The 23,422-nt window shown below is 50.0% G+C and overlaps 1 protein-coding gene across 1 annotated transcript in view; it reads right to left on the bottom strand.

Moving 5' to 3' along the window:
- Positions 1-551: 551 nt before the first annotated feature.
- The window catches only part of PAFAH1B1 (platelet activating factor acetylhydrolase 1b regulatory subunit 1), a 116,521-nt gene continuing 93,650 nt past the window's right edge, over positions 552-23,422 (bottom strand). Inside the window, exons 8-11 of the mRNA XM_077311463.1 lie at positions 11,344-11,572; positions 8,239-8,340; positions 5,182-5,338; positions 552-4,001 (exon numbers count right to left, since the gene is read on the bottom strand). Of these exons, the coding sequence (XP_077167578.1) occupies positions 3,928-4,001; positions 5,182-5,338; positions 8,239-8,340; positions 11,344-11,572 (562 nt within the window). The 3' untranslated portion in view covers positions 552-3,927. The remainder of the gene's footprint in view (positions 4,002-5,181; positions 5,339-8,238; positions 8,341-11,343; positions 11,573-23,422) is intronic.

The raw sequence follows: 23,422 nt of genomic DNA, 5'->3' as shown, positions 1-23,422 counted from the left end.
AGCAGCTGCCAGAGAGGATAACAGAGATCCAGATGGACCCAACTGTCTGGTCGGGAACAGGCAGCCCCACAGATTCCCATCCACCTCTTCTTCCACGGCTCAGCAGGGAGCCAGGGCAGCTCCGTCACAGAGCGCCTGTTCACTATGGAGATGGCTTCTCTTTGGGATATCAGGTTCAAGATCAACACACGTTGGCAGGAGGAGAAAAACATGTCCTGGTCCTACTGCTCAAACATACAACGGAGATTCTTGTTTGCAGGCGGCTGGCCTTAGGAACCCTCTTTCTCCACCAAAACCCTGGAGAGCCACAGCTGTGGACCCTTCAAGTCCACGGAGGCAAGAGAAGAGATCCCCACCAACAACCCTTGGGGCAAATGCCGAGGAATCAGAATGCTGTCAAGGGAAGGGTTCCCTGTTCCACGCAGGGATTGACATGGCCTCCCCTCGTGCCAGACCCAGAGACGCATTTTGAGCTGAGTAAAATAGTGCAAAGAATGCTTAAAGATCTATGATGTGCTCCCCCCTCCCTCCCCGAAAAAAGAGAAACACAATTAGTTTTATATGCATTTAATAGTTTACCAATTGGTACAATAAGATTTGCTTTAATATGCAGAAAACATGAATAAATTTTGTTTTACACAGTCTGAGAGCAACGAATCTTACTGTAAAACACAGAGCAGTATTATATACATTCCTTTACTGGTTTTTTTTTTATTTAATTGTGTCAATATCTTCAGTTAACTCTTAGTCTGAGGGAACAGGGGCGTGGGGGGGGGGGATTTCTCCAGTGGCCATCTCTACATCTTTGGGGGGGATGGAGAGCAAATTAGCTTGTGTTCCTGTCAGTGTTTCCCTCCAAAGAAAGCGGAAGATTTGAGGACAAACTGGACAGAAAAGCTGGAAGGGATGATGCTTAGGACAAGAGCAGTTACTTTACATGGACACAGAGGAAAGAGAACAAAAAGGCCAGCTCATACCCTGGCTCAATTGCCTGCCCCCCCCCGCCCCCCCCCAGCCTCCCAACCAGGGCTCCCTATTTTACATACATCATTCTGCAACTAAGACTCGTTCTGCATCAGTCCACTGGATTGAGAATACGGAATTATTAGGTATACTTTTATTTTTCCCTTCATTCAAATTCCATCAGTTTTCTGAAAAAAGTTTCAGGGTTATCAAGCCACTACTAGCCATGAAACAAACCCAACATTTTCCTTTTAAATAGCTTTTGTGAATTTGGAGACAACGATTGGTTGGGGAGGGAAGAGAAGGAATCAGCGAGGAAGGAGGAGGAAGGAGAGAGAAAGCTACTTAGGAATGGGGCCAGAGGCTGTTCAATTCACACAGAAACCAAAGGAGTCAACAGGAGAAGCAGCAGGAGACTGAGGGGGGGGGGGGGTCGGGGGGCTTCCAAAGGGCTACGGTGCTCTTTGACAACTTGCTAGCAACTATGTCTTTTAAGGATTAGTGCCCTGGGCACCTCATTGGTCACACCACACACAAAAGCAGGACGGCTTAGAGATATAATGTTTTTTTTTAATCCAACAACAAAAATGTAAAGTGCAAGATGCGCTGAGACATCAGTTTTCGGATTGTGTCCAAACCAAAAAGGACTCTGCACTTAAAGAAAACGACAAACCAAGAGTGAGAGGAAGAGTGGAGGGAGTGAGGAGGCACCAGAGTCTCTTCCTGGGCCAAGGCCAACTTCTGGGACGGGTCTGTCTGTCTGTCTGTCTGTCTGTCTCTCTGTCTGTCTGTCTGCAGCCTCTGCTCGACGGGGAGGAGACACAGGATTGAAAAAACGGCCCTTTTTGCACAACAAAAAGTATTTCCAACTATGAACCACTGGACACCTTCCAACTACAATTCCTTTTATGAACCAAACCAAGTAAGCATTTGGACTCAATGCAGAAAAGGCACAGGACCGGACAGCCAGAAAAAAGGTTGGAAAAAATACGCACCCCTCCACAGCCTGCCCCCGGCATGGCCACACCGCCGACAGCAGCTGCTGATCCAGGCCAGGGCTGACCTGGGCTGACCAGGAGGCCTCTTGCAAGGGAGCCAAAGCAGAGGCCATCCCTGCCAAGCCCGGAGGAAAGGCAGGCTGACCTTCCTCAAAAGTAAAGACAAGATGTGAAGGAAGAAGCACAGCAGAGACCTCCCCTGTTCGATACTCTCCTCCCCTCCCCTCCCCTCCCCTCCCCTAAGTGTGGGAATGCACCAGAACTGGTAAATCTTGCCAGGAAAACACCTGACCCCTATGACCAGGGACCGTCAAGCCTGTGCCCACGAGAGATTCAGAAACTCCTGAGGGGAAAGGGGGAACAAGGCAGATGAGCCATTCCCAGTCAAGCAGGGTTGAAAAACAAGAGTAAGAGGCCAAAAGTGTAAGAGTCACTTGTGAAGCAAGATGGTGGACCCAGGGGGTGCCCACACAGCCCCCCCCCCTTCACAGCCCAGATGGCCTCTGAGATGCCAAAGCACAAAACCTGGGGGGTGAACTTCCATTGCTCTTAACGTGCATCAACAGTGTAACGGCCAAGGGGTGCCGGTAAAAGGGTGTAAGAGCAAAGGAACACTTGAGTTTTGGAGGGTTCATCCTTTGCTATTATACATTTCTTTTTAAAAAGGGACCGTTTAACAAAGTCCCTCCACTGGACAGAGCAAATAAAACAAAAAATACCTCCATGTGTTAAAATAGCAGGACGGCAGTTCAGGGCATACCTCAAAGGGATCTGGGGGGCCCTGGTTGGCCAAGGGCCAGAAATTACCTGTAATGCAATCTGGCTGAGCAGGCCCATTAATAGGCTGGTGCATTTTCTGGTCATTCAGAATACAGGCTCCTTCCTGAGGGCTCTCACCACTGAAGAAGCTTTCCCGCTCTGAAACGAACATTCTGCAGAGTCCCTAAAAACGGCGGGCCGGGGGTCGGAGGGCACAGGCCCTGCTCCTCTCCACCTGTCCTGCCGGGCTCTCTTCAGAAGGGCCGGGGTCCTTCTGGGGTGCTCTGCTGTTCGGAGAGAGGGAAGGGCAGGGGACACCACTGGGGGCCTTCCTGGAACGACAGAACCCCAATAAAGAGAGCCCAGCCAAAGCCAGCAGCTGCGCCTCCAGCCCAGGGTGAAGTCCAGCTGCTCAGGTCACAAGTGGACTTCAGGCAAAAGCGGATGGCTCCCGAAATCCTCGTTTGCGGGGAAAGTGTTAAGTGCCAAGTGTCAGAAGAACGCAAGAGAACTCCAGTGACCACATTTTAAAAGCAAGACAGACATCGTATCCTACCAAAGTCTCTTCCTATTTTGCTGCTTAAAGACGAGCCATTTTTTAAACTGTGATGGAAGCCAAAATGTAAAAAAAATATTGATTTGGCAAATGTATCATGACAAAAAGAGCCCCCTTTTAATGCATTTCTGTTAATTATGGAAGATTTTAAATTGCAGCATTGTTTAACTAGTACCTTTAAAGAAGATTTCTTAAGCATACTTAAGTGAGGTTACAGAGAGAGGGGGGGAGAATGTGTTTCTGCAAGAGGCCCCTGGCCCAAACCCACAGGAGGCTCCCGTTTTTGAGGCACCACTCAAAAAGAAGCAAAATGGGAGCCCGGAGGGGGTTCTGCCCTCGCGTCTTTTAAGTGCCCCTGATTCAACCAACCCGCTTCGGCCTCCTCGGGTCTGATGTGACCAATGCCAGCCCATATTCTTAAAACCTATGGTACTTCTAGACAACGTATGCAAATTTACAGTATACAATTTGGATTCACCATGCATGAATACTTTGTGTGTAACATTTAATAAGCTCAATCTACATCCAGAATAATTTACATGAAAGGACAATATTTATTTTAAACAGAGCTCAATGGGTCACCATGGTATCCGAGTGCATCCAGGAGGGGAGGGGAGGGGAGGAGGGGGCAGGGCCAGCTGTGAGTTCAAATCAACGGCACTCCCACACTTTCACGGTTTGATCTACGCTGCCAGTGACCACATAGGGTGCTGTCTTGTGGAAATCTGAGAGAAAAAGAGGGGGGGGGATACAGGTACACAACTCTTTGAGTTCAAGGCTTCCCAGGTCAATGCAACCCCCTCAACAAAGCACGAAGAGGACACAGATGGCTACGGGGTCAGGGCCCATCTTAAAACACTGTCCAAATGAAAAATAATCAAAGCTGGAGGTTTGAAATGGACAGTAATTTTTTAAAGCAAACCAGTAATCTGTGATCTCCAACTTTCTGACCCCCCCTGCCCACCCAACCAATGTTAACTCTTTCAAGGACTGCCCCCCACCTTTCCTTCTGAGCCCGGAGGGTCCTTCCCACTGAAGGAGGGCTCCTTGGAAGACAGCTGCACTGACCCTGCCTAAAACATCTCCTAGCCATTGAAAAGTCGGGTCGTTCTCCTCGGTTTTACAGGCTGCCTTAAAGATGCAGAACAAACTCTTTGCCACAGAGCCATCTCCTCGTTCGAACTGGACAGGGTGCCCATGCTGCTGCCCTAACACGGTTTAACCACCACTTCCTGTCGGGTTTCGTGGAATTAAAAACAGCCTGCAGCCTAGCCCCAGAGAGCTTCCCTTGGTTCCTCAGCTTCTGAGAAAATCTCCCATTCAGTCCCTGCAAGCGCAAGTGAGAAGTCAGGCCTGGGCAAAGACCCTTCTCTGTTCCAGCCACGACCAGCGGCTGCCAGCGTGGACGGCCCTCAGGCTCTCCCCCAGCTCCTCCAGCCCACTGCCAGTTCTCCTTGGGACAGCCAAGCAGACCAGACAGCCTCCTCCCGTAGCAACAACTGGGGCACAGGGGCCAGGACTCTTCCCTGATGGGGCTCCGAGGTTTGCTCTCTTTGGTCATCCTGCCTAGAAGACACCGATGGGCCTCTTCTCCATGAATCCTTTGAAGCCACCTCTGCTCATGGCCCTCCATGTCCCTCCAATGTCAGTGAACTCCATGATGTCATTAAGGGTTCAATATTGAGATGTTTCCTTTTGTCTGCTCTGAGTTCACCGTTCTCTCGGGCCACTTTCTGCACCTCACGTCTAAACTTATAACCCCCTTAGCTGTCTTATTTCGTCACAGGAACGAGGCTCCAGTCATCCGCCCTCCTCTGCCCTTTGGCTTGGTCATAGGAGTGGCCTGGCCAGGAAAGACAGAGGAAGTCCCACTTTGAATCCCACTCAGTGCACTTGGATACATACCCAACGAAGTCACAAAGTGTTCGTGCGCATTGAGAGTTTTCATGCATCTTTTGTTCTTGTAGTCCCAGACACGCAAGGTCTTGTCATCAGCGCAGCTCAAAATAAATTTCCCCCCAGAATGGAAGAGAACACCACGAACCCAGTTATCGTGGCCCACCTTCAAAAGAGAAGCACCAGGTCATAAGCAATTCCACAAACAAATAAAGCCAGCCAAAGTCCAAATGACTGAGGAGGGAAGGGAATGTGGAGGACCATTCCTGCCTCGGTCACAAGATCAAGAAGGGAATGGAGCCTCAGCCTAGCACAGCTTGGACTCAGGAAGAATTAGAGCTTTCCTGCCACCTGCACAAGCAAGCTGGTGCAGAGGAAACCACAACTCTGAACACAGGACTGTTCACAATGGAACGAAGTCGCAGGTGTCTTCTAGGCCAAGCCCCAGGGAGGCCCTCTCTCCAATCCCCCCAGCCTCCTTGGGGGTTAAGAAGACACAGTCAGTGCCAGGAAATGAAAGGCTCAGATTGCTGCTGGGATCTAGGAAGGGGCAATGCCAGCCAGCTACTGACCCCTGCTCAACAAAACGGAGGAGGAGGGGGGGGGGAGGCCTGAAGATGGTCTTCTGCCACCCTCTGCTTGTGGATACCCCGCAAGCTCAGAAATGGGATAGTAAAGCCCACATGACACACGGGGTGATCCCGCATTTCTTGCTGTGAAGAGCAGTCAGAAGGTGCTGCCCACATCCCCTTTCAAGGCAGAGATCGACAAAGACTACAAGACAGCCTCTCCCCCTGGCTGGCACTGACTCCAGGCAGCAGGGCCTGGGCCAAGGACTGGCCTGGAGCCTGAGGGGGAAACCCGGAGGCCATCTGGGGCTCGCCTGACCAGGCTCCAGGGGGCTTCCCCAACCAAGAGAGCTCAAAGCCATTCCCCCCTCCCCTCCCCATCGCCTGGACCTTCTTTCCCGGTTGATTTACGGTATTTTATATTTTGACTTCTATGCCGCCACTCCCAAATGACTCCTGGTTGTTTGCAACAGAAAAATCTCCCCACAAAAAAATCCTCATAGAACAATGATAGCACCTGAGTCATAACATTAAAAACCCTGGCCACCCTCTCCCACCCTCCGGCTCACAGATCTTCTGATACCAAATGTCTCAGGGAAGCCATCTTCCCACGGCCTGGCCGAAGAGCTCTGAGAGTCCTGACAGAGCCTGCAGCTCTCCTGGGAGCTCCCTCCACCAAGTAGGAGCCAGGACCGAAAAGGCCCAGGCCCTGGTTGAGGCCAGGCAGACCTCCCTGGGGCCAGGGATCTCCATCAGATTAGGACCCACAGAGGGGTGGGGGAGGGGGCACAAGGAGATAGGCAGTCCTGAAGATATGAGGGGCCCAGACTGCAGATGGCCTTAAAGGTTGATACCCGAACCTTGAACTTGATTCAGGCTGCAACCAGTAACCAATGCAGCTGCCTCCACACAGGCTGGATTCGGGCTCACCAAGATGTACCGTGAGGACTCTAGCAGCTGCATTCTGCACCAGCTGCAATTTGCTGGTCAAGCACAGGGGCAGACCCACATAGAGTGAGTTACAGAAATCTAATCTGGAGGTGATCGTTGCATGGATGACTTTGGCCAAGCAGTCCAAGGACAGACAGGGCTCTAGTAGCTTCACCCGCGCAGATGGAAGAATGCTGGGCACATTACTCTTGTGACCTGGGCCTCCATAGAGAGGGAGGCATCCAGGACCACTCCCAAGTTCCTGGCAGAGGGTGCAGTGTTGAGCTGCACCCCATCCAAAGTGGGTAGGCGCACTTCCTGATCTGCCACCTTTCTTCCCAGCCCCCATCTTGGAGGGGTTGAGTTTCAGGCAACTCTGCTCTAACCATCCGGCTACAACTTCCAAACATCTAGCAAACGTATCTGGGGGGTGAGAGTCCAGGCGGCCGTCCATCAGGAGGTAGGGCTGGGTGTCAACCGCGTACTGGTGACAACTCCAGACCAGCTGTGCCCATAAAGATGTCAAACAAAGCAGGGGAAAGGACCACGTCCTGAAGAACCCCACAAGGGAATTGATAGGGACGCAACAACTCTTCTCCCACTGCCACCCTCTGTGTCCGGTTCTGGATAAAGGAGCGCGGCCACTGTAAGGCTCTCTCCTGTATCCTCACCCTGGCGAGCTGGCAGGCCAACAACTCATGGTCAACCATGTTAAACGTGGCTGACAGATCTAACATCATGAGGATAGCCGCACCGCCCTGATCAAGCTGGTGTCGGCGATCATCCATCAAGGCGACCAGCACCGTCTCCACCCCAAGGATTGAGCACCAAAGGTTTGCTCCATGAATGCCAGGAGCTGGTGGCGGCAGCATTTTCAACCACCTTGCTCAGAAACAAAAGATGCAAGACTGGCCTTGGCACCCTGTCGTGAGACTTCCTCCACACTCGCTCTAGTCGTCTCGCAGCCCCCTTCCTCTCCACCCTGCACCTTAGAGCTAGTTTGAGGCGAGGTCGGAGAGGACTTGTAGGAGCAACCTTGTCAATAGCGGCCCACAGGCAGCACTGGTAGTCCTTCACCAGCATCGCCAATGAGTTGCTGGGAGGCATCAGGTCCCGCAGAGCATTCAGGAATCCAGTCAGATCCCTGAGTCTCTGCGCCACCCAAGCAGAGAGGGGGTGGTACCCTCAGGACGACAGGGCATGACTCGTGCTTCCAGAAGGCTCAGGGTTGTTCACATCTGTTCCTCTCAGAATATGTGTGGGTCAAATCAGGTCACTTCTGACTTTCGGTGACCCTATGAATAGATGGCCTCTAAAACAATCCCTTGAGGGCCCTCATGTCTCCCTTGACTGAACCACCTTCCAGAATCTGTAAATGCATTTAAATTCGAGCACAAGGCTAACATAGTGGGGGATATCCTGAACTCTGGAGCCAGAGGGGAGAACTGTTTGTCCCCAGTTTGAGATCCTTCGGCCAAGATGTCCCAACCGACTCCCAGAGAAGGATGCTGAGCAGGACCACAGTGCTGGCAGAGGCAACAGGGCAGGGTGCTCACACAAGACTTACAAGGGTCATAAGGCACATGCCAGTGCTGATGTCCCACATCTTAATGGTCTTGTCTCTCGATCCAGAAAGCAGGAAAGGCCCGGGCTTCCCACTCTTCTTAGTCTGCCAAGGAGACAAAACAGACACATCAGCAGCACATCCCCACGCTCTGCTACGTTCAGCCCTACGTTCAGGCCCACATGCACCCCCAGAACAGAGTCTCCTCAGCCCCAGTCACAGAGGTCAAGAGAATGCTTGCCCAAGGCACCAAAAAGACACCCTGCATTTAACCTCACTGACCTTTGTTTTTTGGAAGGATTTTCCTAGACGGCCAACATGGCTATGGAATGAAGCCAACCAGGGCTGAATCTGCACGGAGCTTTTATTCCAATCCCAGGTCAATTAAATCCCTGCTGTCTACACTGAATGCAATTTCCATTTTGATTCTGGGCAATTTAAATTTTTCATCTGCAACAAGCAGGATTGATCTGGAGTGACTCTACCTTTCCCCCATGATATCCTGGAGTGGATATAACCCTCGATATTTGAAAAATCGGCATGAGTAAGCGTGCAGCTGCCTGCTTTCCCTGAAATAACTTGTTGCTGCCTCATGACTCCAACGCCATAACAAAGCAGTCTGTCCCTGATTGGCTGGGCACGAGTTCAAAGAATTCCTAGTTCCTGGTTGCAATATTTTTTTTCTTAAGGTTTAAGATGACTGTGCTCCAGAATCCACACTTCTTGCAGCAGAGATATGCCTCATTCTGGGAGAGGCTGCTGCTGTCTCATCTCTGCTCATCTCGCCCCCCCTCCCCTGCTCGCTTGCCTGCATGCTTGCAGATTCAGCCCCTGTAGGAGAGGCTGAGAGAACAGCATGGGAGGTAGTTCTCTTAATTCTGGAGGATGAAATCAGGGGTCCCCCCCTGCCTGCCAACTCGCAGCCTCATGCAAATGGGTTTCTGTTTCAAGTTGGGGGTGGGGGAGCACAAAGACTCTGAATTCAGCAAATCAATCTGAATTCAGCAGGATCAAAAGCGCGGGGGGGGGGGGGGCTCCACGCAGATTCAGCCCAGAAGAAGAATCCCAGAGCTACAGGAAGATGACTTCCTATCAGAAAGAGGATATCCATGTGAGCCCCTCTGCTCCATCTGAAGACTGCCCCACCCAAGGCAGCAACAACTCCACTCCTCTTCTGAGTGGACACAGGGAGATGGGAGGGTTGGCAGGCCCAAGGTTGTCCCAGGAGAGGCCAAGAGGGGGTTCCAGGGCCCAATGTCACGGCTTGTTTTGGAGTCTCTCACTCTTAACACAGAAGCAATTTCAAGCTGCCTCCTGCCAGACACTCCACTTGCCTTCCCTCCCTGTGCGTGTTTCCCCGCCGCCCCCCAACCGGCTTCACTTTTGAGCCCTACATTCCCCCCAAATTGCATCTTGAAAATCTAGAGAGGTCAAGGATTATGGACTAGAGATCCCCAAGCACTCAACACTGGGTGTTTGTTTGATGCTCCAGAGAAAGGAGCTCAGGGCAGCCCCTATCATGTGCTTTGCTGCTTCTACTAGAATCCCAAGACTAGAGCGAACTACACAAAAGAGTCTACTGTTTGTAGCTAGACCTGAAGGGTGTATCTTTTTCAGAGCATGGAGAGCTTTATCAGGGCGGGAGAGGACACAGTCTCCTGAACAGAACAAGAGAGGGGAAAGAGCCAAGTTCAACCAGGTGAACTTTGCCCAGTTCAGAGCTCAAAATCAGCACACCCTTTCCAGAGGTGAAACTGGCCTTGACCAGGCCTCTCAACCTTGGCTCCAGCCTGGCTGAGTTCCTCCTTAGTGATATCGGGGTCCTCCTGGACTGGAAGCAGCTCCACGGGGCCTGTAACTCAGAGTTCTCCCGCAAGGCCTAGGCCTGAGGCCATGGTGCTGCTGGCCTTCCTGCCTGATACCCCTTCCAATCTACCAGTCCCCTCCAGTAAGATTTTGATTTGTAAAAAGGAGATGGCTTTTTAAATATTTTAAAATCTAAATTTTAATTTATAATCTTATAGAATTATAGAATGATAAGAGTTGGAAGGGACCTCCAGGGTCATCTAGTCCACAATGTTTAATTCTGTTGCATATATACCATTGGCCTGATTGTTTTTAACCCTGATGTGATCTGTCCTGGGGCTGCCAGGGAAGGGCAGAATGCAAAATAACAACTAAATCATCATCATTATAGTGGTGTTTCAAAAGGAGGGGTCTTCCATGACAAGCTGGCCTGGCCGAAAGCGCAGCGGCGTGCACTCTGAAGGCAGACACTTCAGTCCACCCCAACCTGCTTCTCAACGCAGTGTGTGGCAGAGAACTTTGAGCACAGCTCTGGAGGTCTTTAGCCAGAATCCCTCCCTCCAGCCAAGCAGCAGCAAGCCAAGTCTGCTAATGTGACCACTTCCCTCCATCCCGCAAGCCCTCTCCAGATCATTTACCCTGCCCCCTGCTCCTTCTAGAGTGCCATCATTAGCCCTGAGCTTTTGACATGATTACAGGGACTAGGCAGTTCAGCAACCATTCATGGCAAGAACAGCCCATGGAGGTTGTGATCTCATCTGTCCAGGCTCTTTACAGGGAAGAGGCGCCTGAGAGCCACCTTTGCCCATCTGAAGGGAGAACACTTTTAGCCGGACAGCGGGTGAGAGAGGAACAAATGCTGGGCTGCCAGGCCCGGGCTGAGTGCCGGTCTTCTGCAGCAGGGCCCAGGGCGGGCAGGGGTGCAAGGCCTGCGGGATCTTGGCCCTCTGTCTGCCGTTGAGAACAACTAACCCTGCGGACACAAGTCTAGGATGCTCCCCCCACTAAGACTTTACACTGTATTTTATTTCATTTTTACTTTTTGTAAGATGCTTTGGAACAGAAAAGTAGAGTTCAAAGTTTACAAAAATAAAGAAATCCGAGTCATTATGTGGCATCAACTCCTTGATGGAAGAAGCGCACAGCTGGAAGTAAGGCAGATGTGGATGGAGCCAGCCTGTGGTAGACATTTTAGACAGTCACCCCATGACCCTATATGCTCAAGCAAGCCCCCTTCCCCAGCAAAGAAGCCTCAATGCACAGTTGAGTATTGCTGGGGGAGGGAGGGAGGGAGCCCCTTACCTCAGATCCCGTTGCTTCCGAGATGGTGGAATAGGAGCTCTCGGGAGCCCAGGAGATGCACTCCACCACGTGCTCGTGTTCTCTGAGTTCAGCTTTGCACTCCTTTGTCGCTACCACCCACACACGCACCGTCTGATCGTTCGAACAACTGGCAATCAGGGTGCCATCCTGGTTAGGCCGTACCATACGGACCCATTCTCTATGCCCTGTGAATGTCTTGACACAATAACTGTTTGGCAAAAGAAGAAAAAGAAGGGGGGGGGGGGGTGAGGGACACTGTTGAGAGCATATGGTTACATCAGCCAGGAACAGATTACTGTCAGGATTGCTGCTGAATCCTGCCATGAGTTAGCATGAGTCTCTCCATGATTATTAGTTTAACCTTTTCCTTGCTTTGTACTTTAGGCCCCAGGCCATATATTATGCTTGCATGCTTGCTTGAAACGGATACTATGTTGTGCGCCCTGTTATCTCAGAGAGCTGTGAATTATTTGTCTTTTGAACCTCTTGGCGGGGTCTGCCTTTTGTAACCATAACATCTTATCTTGTCTCCGGAGAAGACCAAGGACGTGTGAATTGTAACACTGTGTTTTATGGCACCTGTTGACTCCTTTCCCCCTCCCCTGGGAACTTTCAAGTTTTAGGCGGGAGAACTGCCTTGATAAGGGAAGGCAAATCTGTCCTCAGGCAGATTTGACTTCTTTAGCTTAGGTGTATGAAGCAACTTCTCAATAAACGCTTTCTTTATTAAAGAAGCTTGTTGTGAGTTCTTACAACGCTTGACAATTACAGTGGCATTAACAACACGAAGCTTAAAAAGATCTGAGGGTATTCAAGAAGCCTTAACCAGAACAGAAAGTCTGGCCCCTGCTCAGAAGGGAACAGAAGCTAATAGAACCAAGAGGCTCAGCAAAATAGTAGGACAAAACATAGTTGCACTCACCTGTAACTGATATTCATTATGGAGACTTTTGTCTGCGCATGTACAGGCTAGCTGTAGAGAGGGTTTTTACAGATTTGAAGAGCTCTAGATATGCATTCCTCCTCCCCTCTGGACACGGCTGTTCCCATCCAAAACAATATATGATTGGAAGCTGTCTTTTCCCCTGTCTCCCTCTCGCCTCTGTGAGTAACTGGAGCTACACTGAGCAACCCATAGCAGGGAAAGGAGGAAGGGATGTGTGCCTGCACAGAAGCCCACTCAACAAACTTCAATTACTGGTACTACTATGTTTTTGTCTTTGTGGCTTCTGTGCAGTCCCACATAGGAGAGCGATGAAGTATTGAAAACAGGATGGTCTTGTGTTAACAACAAATGAGAAGGAGAGACCAATCCCAATGGCGTACAGTGTCGATAAATAGATGTTCAAACAAACAATGTCCTTTCTTTCCTTGGTTTTACTTGTTTCACCAAGACTGCTGCCAGAACTGTTTCCAGATATCACCCCTTTTCAATTGCCAATATGTCTTCAGTGGCAAGGCCTGAATTATGAATAATAATAATGATGATTAAGATATCACAATTGTTGTTGTTGTTGTTATGTGCGAAGTCGTGTCCGACCCATCGCGACCCCATGGACAATGATCCTCCAGGCCTTCCTGTCCTCTACCATTCCCCGGAGTCCATTTAAGTTTGCACCGACTGCTTCAGTGACTCCATCCAGCCACCACATTCTCTGTCGTCCCCTTCTTCTTTTGCCCTCGATCGCTCCCAGCATTAGGCTCTTCTCCAGGGAGTCCTTCCTTCTCATGAGGTGGCCAAAGTATTTGAGTTTCATCTTCAGGATCTGGCCTTCTAAAGAGCAGTCAGGGTTGATCTCCTCTAGGACTGACCGGTTTGTTCGCCTGGCAGTCCAAGGGACTTGCAAGAGTCTTCTCCAGCACCAGAGTTCAAAAGCCTCAATTCTTTGACGCTCAGCCTTCCTTATGGTCCAACTCTCGCAGCCATACATTGCAACTGGGAAGACCATAGCCTTGACTAAACGCACTTTTGTTGGCAGGGTGATGTCTCTGCTTTTAAGGATGCTGTCTAGATTTGCCATAGCTTTCCTCCCCAGGAGCAAGCGTCTTTTAATTTCTTTGCTGCAGTCCCCATCTGCAGTGATCTTGGAGCCCAGGAAAATAAAATCTGTCACTATCTCCATTTCTTCCCCATCTATTTGCCAGGAATTGAGAGGGCCGGATGCCATGATCTTTGTTTTCTTGATGTTGAGTTTCAAGCCAACTTTTGCACTCTCCTCCTTCACCCGCATCAACAGGTTCTTTAGTTCCTCTTCACTTTCTGCCATTAGAGTGGTATCATCTGCATATCTGAGGTTGTTGATATTTCTCCCTGCAATCTTGATCCCAATTTGTGACTCCTCTAATCCCGCATTTCTCATGATGTGCTCTGCATACAAGTTAAATAGGCAAGGCGACAGTATACAGCCTTGCCGAACTCCTTTCTCAATTTTGAACCAGTCAGTGATTCCATGTTCAGTTCTCACTGTTGCTTCTTGACCTGCATATAAATTTCTCAAGAGACAAATAAGATGCTCTGGTATTCCCATCTCTTTAAGAACTTGCCACAATTTGTTGTGCTCCACACAATCAAAGGCTTTAGCATAGTCAATGAAGCAGAAGTAGACGTTCTTCTGGTACTCCCTAGCTTTCTCCATGATCCAGCGTATGTTGGCAATTTGATCTCTAGTTCCTCTGCCTCTTCGAAATCCTGCCTGTACTTCTGGAAGTTCTCGGTCCACATATTGCTGGAGCCTAGCTTGTAGGATTTTGAGCATAACTTTGCTAGCATGAGAAATTAGTGCAATGGTGTGGTAGTTTGAACATTCTTTGGCATTGCCCTTCTTTGGGATTGGAATGTAAACTGACCTTTTCCAATCCTGTGGCCATTGTTGAGTTTTCCAAATTTGCTGGCATATTGAGTGTAGCACTTTTACTGCATCGTCCTTTAAGATTTTGAATAGTTCGACTGGAATGCTGTCACCACCACTAGCTTTATTATTGCTCAGACTTCCTAAGGCCCATTTGACTTCACATTCCAGGATGTCTGGCTCCAGGTCAGTAACTACCCCACTGTGGTCATCAGGGATGTTAAGCTCGCTCTTGTATAGTTGTTCTGTATAATTTTGCCACCTTTGTTTAATCTCTTCTGCTTCTGTGAGGTCCCTACCATTTTGGTCCCTTATCATACCCAACTTTGCATGAAACGTTCTCTTCATATCTCCAATTTTCTTGAAAAGATCTCTGGTCCTCCCCATTCTATTGTTTTCTTCTATTTGTTTGCACTGTTCATTTAAGAAGGCATTCTTATCCCTTCTAGCTTTTCTCTGGAATTCTGCATTCAGTTGCGTGTATCTTTCTCTTTCTCCCTTGCCTTTCACTTCCCTTCTCTCCTTAGCTATTTGTAAAGCTTCCTCAGACAGCCATTTTGATTTCTTGCATTTCTTTTTCTTTGGGATGGTTTTAGTTGCTACCTCTTGTACAATGTTGCGAACCTCCGTCCATAGTTCTTCAGGCACTCTGTCTATCAGATCTAATTCCTTAAATCTATTTGTCACCTCTACTGTGTATTCGTCGGGGATATGATTTAGTTCATACCTGAGTGGCCTAGTGCTTTTCCCTACTTTCTTCAATTTAAGCCTAAATTTTGCAACAAGAAGCTCATGATCTGAACCACAATCAGCTCCTGGTCTTGTTTTTATTGACTGGATAGAACTTTTCCATCTTTGGCTGCAGAGCACATAGTCAATCTGATTTCTGTGTTGACCGTCTGGTGATGTCCATGTGTAGAGTCGTCTCTTGGGTTGTTGGAAAAGAGTGTTTGCTATGACCATTGTATTCTCTTGACAAAATTCTACCAGCCTGTGCCCTGCTTCATTTTGTACTCCAAGTCCAAACTTGCCTGTTATCCCGGTTATCTTTTGGCTTCCTACTTTAGCATTCCAATCCCCCATGATGATAAGCACATCATTTTTTGGCGTTGCTTCTAGAAGGTGTTGTAGGGCTTCATAGAACTGATCAACTTCATCCTCTTCAGCAGCAGTGGTTGGGGCATAGACCTGGATCACTGTGATGTTGAATGGTTTGCCTTGGATTCGAACTGAGATCATTCTGTCATTTTGGGGATTGTATCCCAAGACTGCTTTTCCTACTCTCTTATTGATTATGAAGGCTACTCCATTTCTTCTGCGAGATTCTTGTCCACAGTAGTATACCTGATGGTCATCTGAATTAAATTCACCCATTCCTGTCCATTTTAGTTCACTGATTCCTAAAATGTCGATGTTCAGTCTTGTCATTTCTTGTTTGACCACATCCAGCTTGCCTTGATTCATGGATCTGACGTTCCAGGTTCCTATGGAATAAAAATCTTTACAGCATCGGACTGTCTTTTCGCCACCAGTTACTTCCACAACTGAGCGTCCTTTCGGCTTTGGCCCAGTTGCTTCATTCATTCTGGCGCTACTTGTACTAGCCGTCTGCTCATCCCCAGTAGCATATTGGACACCTTCCGACCTGAGGGGCTCATCTTCCGGCGTCATATCGTTATGCCTATTGGAACTGTCCATAGAGTTTTCATGGCAAAGATACTGGAGTGGTTTGCCATTTCCTTCTCCAGTGGATCACCTTTTGTCAGAGCTCTCAGCTATGACCTGTCCGTCTTGGGTGGCCCTGCACGGTATAGCTCATAGCTTCACTGAACTACGCAAGCCCCCTTGCCACAACAAGGCAGCGATCCTTGAAGGGGGATCACAATTGTAACCTATTAGAATACTGTCAGTATATTTAGTACAAAGACTATCAAAGTCTTTGCAGTGGGGCCCACAGTTCACTGTGATGTGAGGTCCTTGCATTTAATGTCATGCTTGATCCCTTCAGACAGGTCTATTTAGACAGGGTCACTGATGTTCTGCAGCTGGTCCTTAAACATGCTACTTGCAAGTCATACCCATGCATTTCCCCCTTTCCCTATTCTGCACAAAGATATCCAGAAGTTTAAGATGGAAAAACAATGCAGTATCCTTTTGCCCTGGAAGGCCTAGATTTCCTGCCCTTTGGAGACTGGCCCAGGAGAAACATATTAACACTCTTCTATGTTGAGCATTCGGTTTGTGCAACACTGAGGTATGGCCACCTCGCAGTTATGTGGGTTTCTCTACCACAAGTAATACTTTTCTTTTCTTTCCTCCTTTTTTTGGTGTGCCTGCATCTGTGGCAAGTACCAGGATCTATCTGATGTCCGTCCTTGGGTGGGAAGTGGATGACTTCGCCTTTAGGTGAGTCCAATGTTTCATTTTCCTACAGTGGGGCCCAAGTCATCCAAGTAGGTTAGCTGTACCCGAGCTGTTCACCAGGGTGGGCCAGGCACTGACACTCATCATTGCGCAGCATGCTCCAAGATGCGGCAACCGAAGGCCGCTTCCTCCAGTGCCATCTGGTCAATACGGTAATGCCGGAGGAAAGTGGAAAATGACAACCAGGTAGCAGCCCAGCAGCTCTCCATCACTGGGGTCCTAGTGGAGAAGGCTGCTGAAGACGCTGCCAAGCTAGTGTAGTGTCAACTGATGCCGCCTGGAGGCACCTTGCCTTGGGTTCTGAACGCTTTAGCAATGTACTGTTTTACCCAGCCTGCTATAGTGGATGCGGAGAGTTTTCTGCCATAGGTATGGACATTCCGCAAGATTAATAATGTGTATGACAACCTGAAATCTGCTGACCGTTTCAAACAGACAAGGAGCGCCCGACACACATCTAGAGCATGGCACTCCTTACCACCATGGTTCTGAGGCCTGGAATAGAAGGATGGTAGACCAGAGGTTGTTCTAGGTGAAAGTGGGCATTCACCTTTGGTATGAAGCTTGGATCCGTCCTCAGTGTGATGGAATCTTTGCTGAAGGTGCCAAATTCCTTTCTGGCTGATAGCACAGTGATCTCCGACACACGTCAGGATGACGTGATGGCCACCAGAAAGTCCACTTTCCATGAAAGAATGTTGAGGTCCGCCATCCTAATGGGTTCGAATAGTGTTTATGTGAGAGCCCAAAGGACAGTTGAAAGATTCCATGTAGGAAACCTGCACAGGATGGGGGGATCCAGTTCCATGGCCCTCTTCAAGAAGCGACAGATATATACGTTGCTAGACAGGGAGTCGGACTTCCCGAGACACAGAACGTCCCTGAGTGCAGCCACCTGCCAGTGCAAAGTGTTAGCCAGGAGAACTATCCTCCTGTCATCACGGAGGAAGGAAATAACATCCTTGTATGAAGGATGAGTTGGATGAATCCCTTTGTGGGTTGCCCAATGACTAAATGACCTCCAGGTATGGTTGTATATGGATCTGGTAGATGCGCATCTAACTTGTATCATCACATCCACTATTTCACACATGAATCCCAATTCCTGCAGGATGCGCCATTCAATTTTCAGGCTGTCAATTGCAACCAAGCTGGGTCCAGACACTCTATTGGACCTTGCTGAAGTGGGACGCTCCTGCAAGTGAGAGTCCAGGGTTTCGCTATTGCCATCTGCACAAGCTCGGAGAACCATGGGTGCCTGATGATTGTGCATCCCTCCCTCCTGACCCTGTTCAGCAGCCTGCTGGGAAGCGGTATGGGGGGGGGAACGTGTAGAGTAGACCCAAGGGCCAGCAACATGCCAGAACATCCTTGCTGTTGGCCTGCCTGTGGCACAAACAAGAGATGTCTGTGTAATTTCTATCTGTGTAATTTCCATCTCTATGTCTGTGTAATTTCATGAGGTGCTAGAAGGCCTATCACTGGTACCATGAATCTGTGAGTGATCTGGAGGAATGCTTCGCAATTCAACACCCATTCCCCTGGATCGAGGTTTTGACGGATGAGACAGTCCGCTTGGTGATTTGCCTGTCCCTGAAGGTGTTCCTCTTTCAGACTCACCAAGTGTTGTTTCACCCATGTTAAGAGGCAATGGGCCTCAAGGTAGAGGGAACAGGAACGTGTTCTGCACTGCCTGTTGATGTGCGCTTTCATCATTATGTTGTTTGTCTGAACTAGCATGTTTTTGGCTAAGCATGGGTAAGAATGCCTGAAGAGCAAGGTGTACGGCTCACAGTTCCAGCCAGTTCATTCTGTATACTGCATTTCCCATGTGGACCATCCTCCCTGTGCTGTCTCTCCCTCGGAGTGGGCTCCCCAGCCCCGTTGGCTGGTGTCTGTTGCGACCACCAGCTGTCCTGGCTGCATGAAATCTGAAACTCAACCACTCCAAAACAGAGGTCCTGTGGCTGGGAAATAGGAAGGATGGACAGGAAGCACATTTACCCACCCTGGGCGGGATGCAATTTACGACCACACCAAAGCCAAGAATCTGGGAGTGACCATAGATGCCTCACTGAGTCTGGAGGCACAGGTCAAGAGGGTAGCCGGCCAGGCATTTTTTCACCTTTGCCAGGCATGGCTACTAGTGCCCTCTCCTCTGAACACCTGCCACACAACAGTGATTATGACGGTCACCTCCAGAACAGATTTCTGTCATTTGCCCTATGCAGGACTGCCCATGTTCTTGATCCGGAAATTGCAGCTGTCCAGAATGCAGCTGCTAGGGTCCACACAGGAACATCTTGGAGGGCACACCCCTTGAAGCCTGTGCTGAGGCAGCTGCATTGGTTACCCGTTGCAGCCCAGATCCAGTTCAAGGTTTTGGTTTAGACCTTCAAGACCCTTCGTGGTCTGGGACACACATATCCGAGGGACCATCTATTGCCCTATACAGAATTACAGAATCAGAATCACAGAGTTGGAAGGGGCCATACAGGCCATCTAGTCCAACCCCCTGCTCAACGCAGGATTAGCCCTAAGCATCCTAAAGCATCCAAGAAAAGTGTGTATCCAACCTTTGCTTGAAGACTTCCAGTGAGGGGGAGCTCACCACCTCCTTAGGCAGCCTATTCCACTGCTGAACTACTCTGACTGTGAAAAACTTTTTCCTGATATCTAGCCTATATCGTTGTACTTGTAGTTTAAACCCATTACTGCGTGTCCTCTCCTCTGCAGCCAGCAGAAACAGCATCCTGCCCTCCTCCAAGTGACAACCTTTCAAATACTTAAAGAGGGCTATCATGTCCCCTCTCAACCTCCTTTTCTCCAGGCTGAACATTCCCAAGTCCCTCAACCTATCTTCATAGAGCTTGGTCCCTTGGCCCCAGATCATCCTCGTCGCTCTCCTCTGTACCCTTTCAATTTTATCTACGTCCTTCTTGAAGTGAGGCCTCCAGAACTGCACACAGTACTCCAGGTGTGGTCTGACCAGTGCCGTATACAATGGGACTATGACATCTTGTGATTTTGATGTGATGCTTCTGTTGATACAGCCCAAAATGGCATTTGCCTTTTTTACCGCTGCATCACACTGCCTGCTCATGTTTAGTTTACAATCCACAAGTACCCCAAGGTCTCGTTCACACACAGTGTTACCTAGAAGCGTATCCCCCATCCAGTAGGCATGCTTTTCATTTTTCTGACCAGATGCAGAACTTTACACTTATCTTTATTAAATTGCATCCTGTTCTCATTTGCCCATTTTTCCATTGTGTTCAGATCTCGTTGAACTCTGTCTCTATCTTCCGGAGTATTTGCTAGTCCTCCCAATTTGGTGTCGTCTGCAAACTTGATGAGTAGTCCCTCCACCCCCTCATCTAGATCATTAATAAATATGTTTAAAAGTACTGGACCAAGCACCGATCCCTGAGGTACCCTGCTACTCACCTCCCTCCAGTCTGATGAAACACCATCCTTATCCACCTAACTATCTGAAAATCCAGATTGCAGTCCTTCAATTTATCCATCAGAACATCATGGGATATATCCCGTTCAGAGCTTTGTCCTCTGTGGGTACTAATTTGTTGGTTGTTCCCGGCCCCAGGGAAGCTTGTCTGGCCACAATTAGGGCCAGGGCCTTTTCTGTCCTAGCCCCAGCTGGTGGGATAAGCTCCAAGAAGAGCTGCAAGCCCTGCTGGAGCTTTCTGCATTCTGCAGAGCCTGCAAAACACAGCTCTTCCACAAGGTCTATGGTTGAGACCAGGATCTGAGAAGAACAGCGGTTCTCAGCTCAGGGGTCGCAACTCCAATGGGGGTCAATCAACTCTTTCCCAGGGGTCTCCGAGGCCGCTGCCACACTGCCACGGCAGCTGCCTTCTCCAGATCTCTTGGGATTTCCCAGCCTGGCTCAGGAAGGTTTAACACACACACACACACACACAAACTTTTTCAATTCATCGCTGGTGGTTAGGAGAAGGAGGTCCCAGCAAACCAGGCTAAACCAGGGAAGGTGAGATCATAGAATCATAGAGTTGGAAGGGGCCATACAGGCCATCTAGTCCCACCCCCTGCTCAACGCAGGATCAGCCCTAAGCATTCTAAAGTAGCGGTCCCCAACCTTCTTGTAGTTGGGGACCGCCTCCGAGGGTGGGAGCGAGCCGGTGGCCGGGACGCCGCCACTGCACGTAAACGTGCACGCGCAGTAACCGCACATATGCGTTTTCGCCACTAGGCGGCGCCAACGCGCATGAGCAGAGCTGCCGCACGTGCACGCTTTCGCCAGCAGGGGGCGCAAACACGCATGCGCGGCAGCCCCGCGTGTGCGCGTTTGCGTCGCTGGCGTGCCGGCAGTCGCGCCTACCTCTTTTCCCCCCTCTTGCTGCGAGAGGGGAGGCAGGTGCAGCCGCTAGCGGCTCGGTACCATGGTATCGGGCCGCGGTATCGGGCCGCCGACCGGGGGTTGAGGACCCCTGTTCTAAAGCATCCAAGAAAAGTGTGCATCCAACCTTTGCTTGGTTGATCCGGCAGTGCCTTTCTCTTTGCAGAGAACCTATTGACCTGCACCACGTGGGTGGCCTGCCCCTGCTCTGATCCACCCAGTATGTGTGTGGGGATCGTTTGGGGGTGGGAGGGGGAGGGGGCAGGGCTGGCGGAGGACGGCCAATTTGGTGGCAGCGGCAGGAGGAGCAGGCAGCACCTGCGGCCGAGCATGCCTTCCCGCATCCCACGCACAATGCATGCTGAAGCTGGGGCGGGCGCCTGGCGGCTGCTGCTGCATAGCTGGGGAAGAGAGAAGGCACCGTTGGCACCCAGCTGGGGGGTAAGGGCCCCTCTGTCCTGCTGCCCCGCTCAGGATCCTGCTGCGGCCAGGCGATGTCGAGCACAAGTTTGTTTTGGCGAAGGGGGGGGGGGGCTGCTGCCGCCGACTCCTCCCTCCTCTAAAAACCCCCCTGATACGGGCTGATTCATTCCTTTGCTTTCCGGCGCCAGGGGCTGCAAGCATGGCGGGGCTCCCTTACCGGCAGCACCAGAGCAAAGGGCAAAACTTTCTGCCGAGCAGGAAAGCCCAAAGAACTCCGGCTTCAAGCTCAGGGAAAAGTGGGCAGCTGAAGCACCGAGGAACTGGTGTTCTCCTTGTCCCCGGATGCTTAAAATCCATTGAAAAGATTTATTTTTAAAGGAAACTCTGGTTTGTTGTAGCTTGCCCATGCATGTGCACACCTCCACGCGTGTTTTGCTCAGGGGGTGACTTCAGGACCAAGAAGAGCCCTTTTTGTTTGGGCAGGATGGAATCGAACTGCAATCGGCGATCATCTAGTCCAACCCACAGCACAATGCAGGACACTCACAACCCAATCGCTCATCCACTGTCACCTGCCACCCCCTTGAGCCTTCACAGAATCAGCCTCTCCGTCAGATGGCTCTCCAGCCTCTGCTTAAAAATCTCCCTAGATGGAGAACCCACCACCTCCTGAGGAAGCCTGTTCCACTGAGAAACCGCTCTAACTGTCAGGAACTTTTTCCGGATGTTTAGATGGAATTTCTTTTGAATTAATTTCATCCCATTCATTCTGGTCTGTCCCTCTGGGGCAAGAGAGAACAATTCTGCTCCTTCCTCCATATGGCAGCCTTTTAAATACTTGAAGATGGTTATCGCCATGTGGCTGGGCCCGACCCCCTAACCTGAGAGGTGTGTTGCTTGCCAGGGGTGAAAATTAAAGATGTTTCAGAACGGCTGCCCAAACTCCTCAAATCTACGGATCGCTACCCATTTGTGATGGTCCATGTGGGAACGAATGACATGTCCCTGAATACCATCGCTCCTATTAAAAAAGACTATCAAGATCTGGGGAGGATGCTCAAGCAAATGGGGGCACAAGTGGTATTCTCTTCAATGTTGCCTGTCAAGGGAAGAGGAATGCGTCGGGAGAGGAAGATAATGGAGGTGAATCAGTGGCTGCATAGTTGGTGCCGGCAGGAGAGATTTGGTTTCTGGGACCATGGGATAGGCTTTCTTGAGGAAGGCCTACCAGCACCTGATGGACTGCACTTATCGAAGCTGGGGAAGAATGTGTTTGGCAGGAACCTGGGTTTGATTCCCTGCTTCCCCACATGGTGCCAACCGGGTGACCTTGGGCTCACCACAGCTGTTTGGCGAGAGGAAAGGAAAGGCAATTGTAAGCTGCTTTGAGACTCTTTCGGGTAGAGAAAAGCGGCATATAAGAACCAACTCTTCTTCTTCTTCAGTGATCTCAGGGCTCTCTCAGCCTCCTCTCCCTCACAGGGTGTCTGTTGTGGGGAGAGGAGAGGAAAGGGAAGGCAGGAAGCCACTTTGAGACTCCTCCGGGTAGAGAAAAGCAGCATCTAAGAACCAACTCTTCTTCAATCCTCATGAAGATTACAGAAACGTGTCTTGGAATACTGGCAGTCTTCAATACTGGCAGTCACTGGCAGTCTTCAAGCAAAGGTTGGATACACACTTTTCTAGGATGCTTAAGGATGCTTAGGGCTAATCCTGCGTTGAGCAGGGAGTTGGACTAGATGGCCTGTATGGCCCCTTCCAACTTTATGATTCTATGATTCTAATACCAGCTATATATGTCAGAACAATCGCGGGGGGGGGGGGGGGGGGGGGAGGTCTTGGGAAAAACTGGATTTCCAAAATTTTCCTTTTCCAAGGCATCCACTAAGAATGGAGCCTCCATAGACCTCAGCAAATGCTTTCTACCGAGTATCTGGCCATTCCAGAATGTTGGAGCAGGTGACCTTGAAAGGCAATCTAGCAG

Source organism: Paroedura picta, chromosome 15 (genome assembly GCF_049243985.1).
Source record: "Paroedura picta isolate Pp20150507F chromosome 15, Ppicta_v3.0, whole genome shotgun sequence".
NCBI classification, from domain to species: domain Eukaryota; kingdom Metazoa; phylum Chordata; class Lepidosauria; order Squamata; family Gekkonidae; genus Paroedura; species Paroedura picta.
This window is presented reverse-complemented; position numbering and strand designations above follow the sequence as displayed.